The sequence below is a fragment of the Perna viridis genome, chromosome 5 (assembly GCF_037379345.1).
Source record: "Perna viridis isolate PV_CMFRI_1.1 ecotype Kerala chromosome 5, ASM3737934v1, whole genome shotgun sequence".
NCBI classification, from domain to species: domain Eukaryota; kingdom Metazoa; phylum Mollusca; class Bivalvia; order Mytilida; family Mytilidae; genus Perna; species Perna viridis.
Window position 1 is genome coordinate 22911524 of NC_142449.1, and position 10982 is coordinate 22922505.

General features: G+C 33.9%; 1 protein-coding gene across 1 annotated transcript; it reads left to right on the forward strand.

The window, feature by feature from the left end:
- The first annotated feature begins 400 nt into the window (after nt 1-400).
- On the forward strand, nt 401-4628 carry LOC148616555 (glutathione S-transferase 1-like). The gene is made up of 5 exons (XM_088583711.1): nt 401-628; nt 1416-1508; nt 3163-3287; nt 3732-3836; nt 4214-4628. Exons 1-5 carry the CDS (start codon nt 493-495, stop codon nt 4376-4378), a joined length of 624 nt encoding a protein of 207 aa, XP_088439837.1. The 5' UTR covers nt 401-492; the 3' UTR covers nt 4379-4628.
- The last annotated feature ends 6354 nt before the right edge of the window (nt 4629-10982 follow it).

Genomic DNA, 10982 nt, shown 5'->3' on the forward strand with positions numbered 1-10982 from the left:
TTTTTTATAAACACTAACAAAGCACGAGAAAGTCTGGGACTCGTGCAGTCCAGAAAATCTACGGTGCCTAAGTAAAATACACGCACATAGAAATACTTCTTTCTTAAATTGCATTTCAGATGTCAAAGAGAATTGCAAAAAGGTAGTTTTAGAATCTATATTATCTCGTAATTTAACGAGATAGTGAAGTCATTATAACGTTTTTTTTTTGTTTTTTTTGTTTTTTTTTGTTTTTTTTTTTTCTGTTTTTTTTTTTTTTTTTATTCTCGTGATGACTCCAATCTGCTACCATAGTTAAAGCGTGTATACTCGTTACTGCACCTGTTGGACCCCTCTCGTATTCATATATCCCGACATATATTTTAACCTCGGTGATTCATTTCCCGTCTCAATTCAGAGCTAAAAATAGGTATTACCAATTATTTGATGTATTTAAACTCCACATTCTCCGACTCGATTTTCAGGTGCCGCTGGATGAACTGAATACACACCATGCCTGCTTTCAAACTGTCATATTTCAATGCCCGTGGTTTGGCAGAACTTGCTCGACTAATGTTTGCGGCGTCTGGCACCCAGTATGAAGATGAAAGACTGGAACCAGGCGAACCTTGGCAGACGTTCAAACCGAGTAAGTAACTGGTGCATGTCGGTACAAACATAAATGTGTTTTTTTTTTAATATCCATTTTTATGTGTATCATTTATTTTTTGTAGATAATGGCCCGCCGAAATAATCCGAATTATCTCTGATATGTTTTATCATCAAAGTCGGTCTACGATATATATACATATACAGGTGTACATATGATAGTGTAATGTATTTCTCTGTGGTGAGCTATTAGTATACAAATTAAACGTAATATTTGATCATAAATATATATTGATGATTTGGATTTTTTACGGTGTTGACTATACTTACGGATCTCGCACGACCGCCCCTTACGGGGATTCAGTTAGTAATGCCAGTTAGTAGTAGAAGGTAGCGGAGCCCAGCCTTCGGGATCCCTGACCGAATAACTAAGTCTGAGTATGCTGAGTATTAGCGGCTGAGCTTGCTGTGTTGACGCTCTGGCCTACTCCCAGGCCCCACGTGGGTCCGAGAGCGTTTCCCCACTCTAACTACTTGGGAGTACGTCAACGTGTAGAGTGAAATATATATATTGTATATACCTGCCCTTATATAGCACGCGCATACGTGTACGAATTTGCGACTGGAATGAGTATAAACTAGTATATCATTTGGTCAGATCTCGAGTATTGTGTTGAATAATACTGATTTTGAATATAATCGCAAAGGGAAATAATTAAGCATACCCCGTAAACCGCCCAATGGATTTTTGCTGAAATTTTATTGGAAGTTCAGGCATTATTTTTGTTATTTAATTGATTGAAATTGTATATTAATCACAATTACAGAAACACCTTATGGACAGATTCCAGTTCTCACGGTTGATGGAACTATGATACACCAGGCCGGAGCCATCAATAGATACCTTGCCGACCAGCTTGGTACGCATAGTTTTTAATTGTTTTTAGCTATATTCTATCGCTTGATTTTTAATTTGGATAATTGAATTAATGTTTGCTCAATGAGGTACTATGCGTAGTATTTCGGCTTGTCAACCGAATCAGTTTTAGGTTACCATAATTTCTTTATTGCTGTGGTGGATCCAAAGATTTGCAAAATGACGAGAGTAAACCCGATTTTTTTCCCCTTAGGAAAAGTTTGAAAAATAGGAATGTTATTCACTTGTGCTAAATAACGAATTTACATAATTGTTTAATGAACTGTATTCCTTTTTGGGTATACAAAAGAGATAATTACATTTGAAAATTTCCAATTTGATAAGGTGTCGAACCCCTTCCCGATGCACCCACTCTATGACTTGACCCACTTGATTGGTACATTCAAATTGCTTACATTATACTGATTGATTACCTGACAGGTCACAAGAAGTCATAATTATGTTACTCCGTACTTGGAATTTATATTCCTTGAGCTTGATGTTGATGACTTGGCCAATGTTGAAGTATTTGATATGACGCTATCAATCGACCACGAAAAAAGATATTTTGATCAAAGCAAAAAATTGAATCAGATTCTAATCATCTGTTTTAAGTTAGGAAAACATTGGCTTAAGTAGCAGTCTTTGTCAGAATCATGCAAATTCTGCAAAATGTGATACACCTCAAAAAGGCTACATATTTTTATTTTTTGTAATTAAGTTGTTGTATGGGTCTATATTATGAAATGTATAATTATTCATTCCAATCTGTCTGCTCTTAGGAGATTATCCACATAAAAAATCCAACAGTTTCCATTCTATTTAAGTGTCATTTACAGATTTATCTGCCTTAAATATGTACTCCACAGTACATTCTATATAATTTTTATATGCTAAGACCATGGGTTATATGAAAAACCACATGTCAATTTCTGTTTACAATGAGAATTTAAACTAAATATCAAAAATAAAAATATGTAGGGTTTCCAACCATGAATCATATTTTGCATGCAAAATATGATTCATGGTTGGAATGCATTAGGTTGAATGCAATTTAATTGGTATAACGGATTGGTTTTTGTATTTGATTCTGGTCAAGTGTTCATACCTGTCCCACTTATTCAGAGTTTGACCTCTGTGAGGCGTATGAAGCTGCGCCTTCCGATGCATTTTATTTAGCATTGATTTCACATTCAAGTGCATTTGTTATTCTTGTCTGGACCAGAACTTTACACTCCATGATGAATATAACGAGAATGGATCTCGTGAATATGCCAAAGAGACAACAAACCCACCGAAATGAAATATGTCAACTCAAGGCCAACATGAACGACGAGAAAACCCTCACACCACAAAGGAGGTTGCAGCTGGCCCCAAACAACATCAAACACGAGTACAGCAAAACAGTTACCCCAATATACTCCAGTAGCAGAAAAGTAAACTAAAAGTGAAAACGAAACAATGCATACAGAGGCCAGAAATTCCTCACTTGGGACAAAGTGCAAAAAATACGGTGGGATTAAAGTACTTTGACATGATCACAACCCTCCACCTTTTAAATCTGGCCACTGTGAAAACATATTTCACAATTAAACACACCTAAAAATCGGTTCGAAAAGGTCTGAAACCAATCGTTTTAAAAGTCGGAAACATTTTAGGATTTTCTGGTAAGGACAGACTAGAAGGTGCCCATATCGATGCTGTAGTTGAAACGTTAATGGATCTAAATCGAGAATTATGGCAAATATTGTTTCATGACCGTGAGAGTGATGAGGCAAAAAAGGTAAGTTATTAAACTTTCAGTACATGTTATTCACGACAGCTAGATTATCCCAACCACAAATGGACAATCAGAATTCTATAACTCCCCCGAACCAGAGATCTAGTATACGATTCGTACGACTAGTAGATATTATAAAAAGGCACACCAACTTAAGAGGTAGTTACTGTATAAGTTATAAAAATAGGAGATGTGACATGATTGCCAATGAGACAGTCATCCACCAAAAGTCAAGCAACGAACAATTAAACTTCTTCAGGTTACCACACGGTCGTCAGTGACGGACAAAACCCATACCACTAAGCAAGCTGTAAAAGACCCCAAAATACATGAAGCGAAACTATTAATAAAAGACGAAAATCTACCTAATCGGTAGAAAAAACGTAAAACGAAATTGAGTCTTTTTCTTCAGTTACAGATGTATATATATTTTTTTAATTCTCACAGGCTGAGTTGTTGAAAAAAGTAAAAGAGTCCTCAATGGAGAAGTTTTTTAAATACGTTTCTGATTTGCTGAAGAACAACGGGGGCAGTTTTATAGTTGGCTCGAAAGTAAGTTGATTGAATACATCATTAACCACAACAATTAATTCATTTCGAATTGACTTAATACAAAACTTACATAAAGTTTTATTTTAATGCATTTTATCACAACAATATTTAAAACTATTTCTGTATAAGTTCTACTAATCCTAGCCAAACCCGGCTTGCTGAGCAGAATCCGAAAATCTACGACAACAAACCAATAACAGAGACTCTCAGGATCCTCAGGGACGGATTTAGAGATTTTGAAAAGGGGTGTCCAAGAGGAGTTAAGGCTATTAGTTGCTCATTTCCTCCCAAAATACTTGCATGAAAATAAAAATTTTCCAACAAAAGGGGGGATAAAACTCACCTACCCATTACTCGTATCTGTGTATTATTTTCAGTTAAGTATGGCTGACATTGCTGTTTTTGACTTTCTGGACTACATAAAGACGATTCTCAAGTTCGACGTTAAAGACCAGAAAATACTGGAGGAGTTTTATGACAAAGTTGCAGCAAATGAAGGAATTGCAAAACACTTGCAAAATCGACCAGTAACGAAATCTTGACTCTGAATAACATTTTTCATTCTCATTTCCACCTGCATTTTTTTCTTTTTCACTGATCCTGACGATGTTTCTGGGTTTATCCTACACAGAAGTAATTATATAAAAGCATTAACATGATTCAGATTTTCTCTTAGTAGCCGTATAGGTTTGTCTGTGTGAAGCTGACATAGACCAGAATCAAATTGGCTTCTTGTATTTTTTAGGTTACACACGATCTGTGTTATTTTAACAATAAATCCTTCACAAATTCCATGCTTATTATTAAAAATAATACTGGCAAAACTTATACACATTTGTTCAAATACATGTATATGTATCAAACACATATGCCGAAATATATGTGATTTTGTAAAAATATGCAAATTAAATAGCGAAGACAAACACAAAAGATAAATAATCAAGCCAAATGCACAATACTCAATATCAAGACGACACAGCAACCAACAAAGCAACAGATACCGTCTTCCCTAGGATAACCACTGTAGACTGGTTCTTTCACTTAACTCGGTGCATTTGGCGAAAGACACACAGAAATGCGGAAATATCTAATCGAAGACGTGTGGCTAAAATCACTTCAAAACTTCGGAGAAACCGTTAGCGTATACCCGACACAACATCGATGACTGTAATAATAATTCGAGTATTAGTTGATTGATCTTGATAAAATTATGCAAGGCCCAATGCAAAGCCTAACTGTTTAAGGAATTGAAAAAATGGAAAAAGAAAAAAAAACAAGCTTTAATATAACACCTGCATTGTATAGGACTCAACTTCGAGTCTTTCGGTTGTTTCATACATGTATGTGTATTCAAGCTTTGTGTGTCCTAATACTATGTAATGTGTTGTATGTTTTCCGTAAAAAGATCCATCCAGTAAAACACGTGCCGAATCAAAATAAGTTTCAGTTTTTGTTCTCTTGCAATGAAAGATGTAATTTGTTCGGGCGCCCACGGTGCGAACACCAAAGAATTTTTTTTTAATTTACTGGTAAAAAGAAAAACTGTTCATTAGTTTAAGGTTATTTTTCAACAAAAACGTTACATATAAAGGTTAAATCGGTTGTAAACATATTCTATTTTTTATATCACCGCGAAAACTTGCGGCCATGTATTGGTATGGCTCTGTCGTCGTCGTCGACGTCGTTGTCTGTAGACACTTGGTTTTCGTGCGATAACTTAAATATTAGTTGGTTGATCTTTATAAAATTTTATAACCAGGCTCCAAACCACAAAAGGAAGATTGGTATTGGAGGTTAAGGCCTCAACTGTTTTAGAATAACGGTTAAAAATGCGCATAAAACAAGCATTTTATGGAATTTTTACTATATTATGCCAATAAAAGCATAGGAATGCTTATGATATTGTTTCACAATATTCTATACCACAATGGTCAGACATGGATTGACTTTTTGGGGTAAAGACTTGAACTTTTCAAAAATTAGAGGCCAAAACAAAAAGTGGGACCAGAAACATGCATTTTCCTAATTTCCAGACAACAACCTGAGTATTAGCGAATGAATCTTTTTAAATTATATTACGAAGTGTCATACAAAAACAGAAAGATCAATGAATGCACCCTGAGGCAGACCTTATTACTTAAATTGAATTTCAAAATATTGTGTATTATCATTATTATGTCCAAATGAGTTGTTGTGTTCATAATGAATCGCAAGTCCCTATGTCAGTATGTCAAAAACTAATATTGTGTCTGCACTTGCCTCAAATGAAGAGAGTTCAACTGGCAACGTATAATGCTGCGCTCGGCAAAGCTGTTTACAGTTGTGGTTTTTTTTTTCGGGATAAAAATTCCCAAACGCTCAGACCTCATGTTTCTGGATTTACCCTACACATGACTTAACAGATTTACACGAAGTTTTAGTGTTTGTACTCTTGTAGTGAAAGACGTCATTTAAATCCAGTCAGGCGATGAACATTACAAAATGTTTTTGGATTAACTAGTTAAAAAGAAAAAAAAACTGTTCATTAGTACCAAAATCGATTGTAAACCAGAGGCTCTAAAGAGCTTTAATCGTTCACCTGGTTTTACAAGCAACATCCTATATTTTTATAAAAGCAGTCGTGTTTTTTTTCTCGGGTAAAAATTCTGCGAGGTCGTTGATGTAGGTTCTTTCATCCTGTTTGGTCTTTCTCTTTACTTCTTTCCTCATGCTTATGTGTTACCTCGTCGACTATTTATTATCTAATCCTGTCTTGACTTTGTCAAGTTGTATCTTAACAAACCTACGCTTCTTAGTTGTCTCGATTGTATCGTCAGATAACCATATCCTGTATTCCTTCTTTGAAAAGTTCTTCTTGGCAGGTTGTGTTGTCTGTGGATTTTATTCTCTCTCCCATTGTTTGTTTACTGTCCTTATTCCTTATGCTGTACTTTCTGCTTCTAATCTGATATTGTCTATTTGCCCTAGCTATCTTGATCTTAAATTTAGCCACCACAAATTGATCGGATGTTATATCAGCACCTTGCAATTGAAAAGCTCTAACGTCTGTCATGCTCTCTCCATCTCCTGGTGACTGTAGCGTACTCTATCTAGTTTCTAGTTTTCATGTCTGGAGATACCCAGGTTGTTTATATCCTTGTGAGGGAATGTTGTACCAGATCGTTGTGGGGCCATAAATCTGCAAAGTTCTTCAAATGATTGTTACCAATTCCTTCCTTCCCCACGATGAGTTCTCTCCCTGTGTTATCTTTTCCGACTTGGGCATCCATGTCACCCATTACAATCAAGATGTCCCTTGGTGTTCTAAAGGGTAGCTTGGAGCTGGTTGTAAAACTCCTCTTTATCGTTATACATGATTGTCATGTCATAAGGACTTAGGATATTTGTTGTTATTTAGAAACTTTAAAAGTTCCGAACTGTCTCGTACATAGGTTCCTTGGTTTTTAACTATAGGTAGCAAAATTAGTCAAGAAGTCTACACAAGTAATGCATTGGAGAACCACAATAGGAAATGATCGGACGGCCTTGTATTCTTATCTTTTCTCTGTTGTAGATAAAATCTAATGGTTATCATGTTTAGTGGTAGTTCGTGTATTTTTGTGCATCCTTCTTAAAAGCTTAACATACTGGATAAATATAAAACAAAAGTATCTGTATATTGATATCCATTTAGTTGCTCATTGTAACATCATGAATTTTGCGACTATATACCGTAAAATGAAAAGTTTCTTGAAATAGCTTTAAACTACTTGAAGATCTTGTTAACTTTGCCATGAGAGGAATACACTACAAAAATCCTTCAAAATATGCATTTTTTTAAGTTATAGGTCCAAATTATGGAAAATTGGTCTTTTTGGCTGATTTTTATGTCCTATCTTGTAAAAAGTGTAGAAAATTTAGTAAAAATATCAAATATTAAACTTTGAGGGCTATATTTACCTAAATATGGTGGTAATAAGCACTTGAAATCAAGTTTTGTGTAGATTTGAGCAACAATTAGGTTAGAAATGAGGAAAAACTCACTTTCATTACTGCAGTTAAGGCCATATCAGCATTCCCCTATGGCAACATGGAAAATCCATTATTGAGTACTTTTTTTGCTTTAGGTGCCCTTTACTGGTCATGTTTTAATGTGAAAACACTGTATTTACAAATTTAAAGCCAAATATATCACCTTTTGTGAAAATTTAAAGATTTAGGATTTTTGACATGTGATCAAGAAAAAGGGGGAGGCATGTAAGAAATAAATTTTTAAAAATAGACCAATTTCTCAGAAAATGATTACTTTTAAAACTATTTCTTCATTAAATATTGTTAAAAAACAAGTTGTGATTGATATTTTTTATTTGAAAAGTCAGAAAAAGTTCTTTGCAAATATTTAATGCATTTAAGTATGGTAGAATATTGTCACTTTTTTGCTCGCACAACTTGGTTACCCTATATTTAAAAATCAAATATTTAAAAAAGTGCTTGTCACATTTCACTGAAACTTTGCAAATGCATTTAGTATGTGTGTAGGAAGATACCTGTATAGTGATTTATTTTTTCTAAGACAAAAAGTGACGCTTTAGGTTACAGACCACCAATTCATCCAATGAGCATTTGGAACGTACGCAAAAATAGTCCTACGCAGAAATTACCCCTGTTCCTCATAGTGCTGTGAAAAAAGTTCTCATCTTATTTTAAAAATTTAAACAGTTTCTGAAAGGAAAAACATTTCTGTACATTTTATAGGTGCATTTTGCTTCTTGTGATGTGAAGCCTAATCTCCATAATGATTTTTAAATATACCCCTATCTTGTGAAAACACTAGGATTTCCCATGCTATTTATAGACCCTTCACTTCCGGTGACCAGTACTGCACTGCAAGTCTGCTAACCCCACATGCCATTCTGAGGATTGTGAGCTGACATATGTAGAATCATGCTGATATATAGTCCTCTGCAGGTTAAAGTTAAGGTAAAGTCCAGAGAAGCCATTGAATATTGTGAAATTAGCATAGAAGCCTATGGAAAGTGGAATTAGTGGTTTTTAGCCTTAATTAAAAAGAAGCCATGGCAAAATGAAAAGTTTCTTGAAATAGCTTTAAACTACTTGAAGATCTTGTTAACTTTGCCATGAGAGGAATACACTACAAAAATCCTTCAAAATATGCATTTTTTTAAGTTATAGGTCCAAATTATGGAAAATTGGTCTTTTTGGCTGATTTTTATGTCCTATCTTGTAAAAAGTGTAGAAAATTTAGTAAAAATATCAAATATTAAACTTTGAGGGCTATATTTACCTAAATATGGTGGTAATAAGCACTTGAAATCAAGTTTTGTGTAGATTTGAGCAACAATTAGGTTAGAAATGAGGAAAAACTCACTTTCATTACTGCAGTTAAGGCCATATCAGCATTCCCCTATGGCAACATGGAAAATCCATTATTGAGTACTTTTTTTGCTTTAGGTGCCCTTTACTGGTCATGTTTTAATGTGAAAACACTGTATTTACAAATTTAAAGCCAAATATATCACCTTTTGTGAAAATTTAAAGATTTAGGATTTTTGACATGTGATCAAGAAAAAGGGGGAGGCATGTAAGAAATAAATTTTTAAAAATAGACCAATTTCTCAGAAAATGATTACTTTTAAAACTATTTCTTCATTAAATATTGTTAAAAAACAAGTTGTGATTGATATTTTTTATTTGAAAAGTCAGAAAAAGTTCTTTGCAAATATTTAATGCATTTAAGTATGGTAGAATATTGTCACTTTTTTGCTCGCACAACTTGGTTACCCTATATTTAAAAATCAAATATTTAAAAAAGTGCTTGTCACATTTCACTGAAACTTTGCAAATGCATTTAGTATGTGTGTAGGAAGATACCTGTATAGTGATTTATTTTTTCTAAGACAAAAAGTGACTCTTTAAAAGAAGCCATGGCAAAATGAAAAGTTTCTTGAAATAGCTTTAAACTACTTGAAGATCTTGTTAACTTTGCCATGAGAGGAATACACTACAAAAATCCTTCAAAATATGCATTTTTTTAAGTTATAGGTCCAAATTATGGAAAATTGGTCTTTTTGGCTGATTTTTATGTCCTATCTTGTAAAAAGTGTAGAAAATTTAGTAAAAATATCAAATATTAAACTTTGAGGGCTATATTTACCTAAATATGGTGGTAATAAGCACTTGAAATCAAGTTTTGTGTAGATTTGAGCAACAATTAGGTTAGAAATGAGGAAAAACTCACTTTCATTACTGCAGTTAAGGCCATATCAGCATTCCCCTATGGCAACATGGAAAATCCATTATTGAGTACTTTTTTTGCTTTAGGTGCCCTTTACTGGTCATGTTTTAATGTGAAAACACTGTATTTACAAATTTAAAGCCAAATATATCACCTTTTGTGAAAATTTAAAGATTTAGGATTTTTGACATGTGATCAAGAAAAAGGGGGAGGCATGTAAGAAATAAATTTTTAAAAATAGACCAATTTCTCAGAAAATGATTACTTTTAAAACTATTTCTTCATTAAATATTGTTAAAAAACAAGTTGTGATTGATATTTTTTATTTGAAAAGTCAGAAAAAGTTCTTTGCAAATATTTAATGCATTTAAGTATGGTAGAATATTGTCACTTTTTTGCTCGCACAACTTGGTTACCCTATATTTAAAAATCAAATATTTAAAAAAGTGCTTGTCACATTTCACTGAAACTTTGCAAATGCATTTAGTATGTGTGTAGGAAGATACCTGTATAGTGATTTATTTTTTCTAAGACAAAAAGTGACGCTTTAGGTTACAGACCACCAATTCATCCAATGAGCATTTGGAACGTACGCAAAAATAGTCCTACGCAGAAATTACCCCTGTTCCTCATAGTGCTGTGAAAAAAGTTCTCATCTTATTTTAAAAATTTAAACAGTTTCTGAAAGGAAAAACATTTCTGTACATTTTATAGGTGCATTTTGCTTCTTGTGATGTGAAGCCTAATCTCCATAATGATTTTTAAATATACCCCTATCTTGTGAAAACACTAGGATTTCCCATGCTATTTATAGACCCTTCACTTCCGGTGACCAGTACTGCACTGCAAGTCTGCTAACCCCACATGCCATTCTGAGGATTGTGAGCTGACATATGTAGAATCATGCTGAT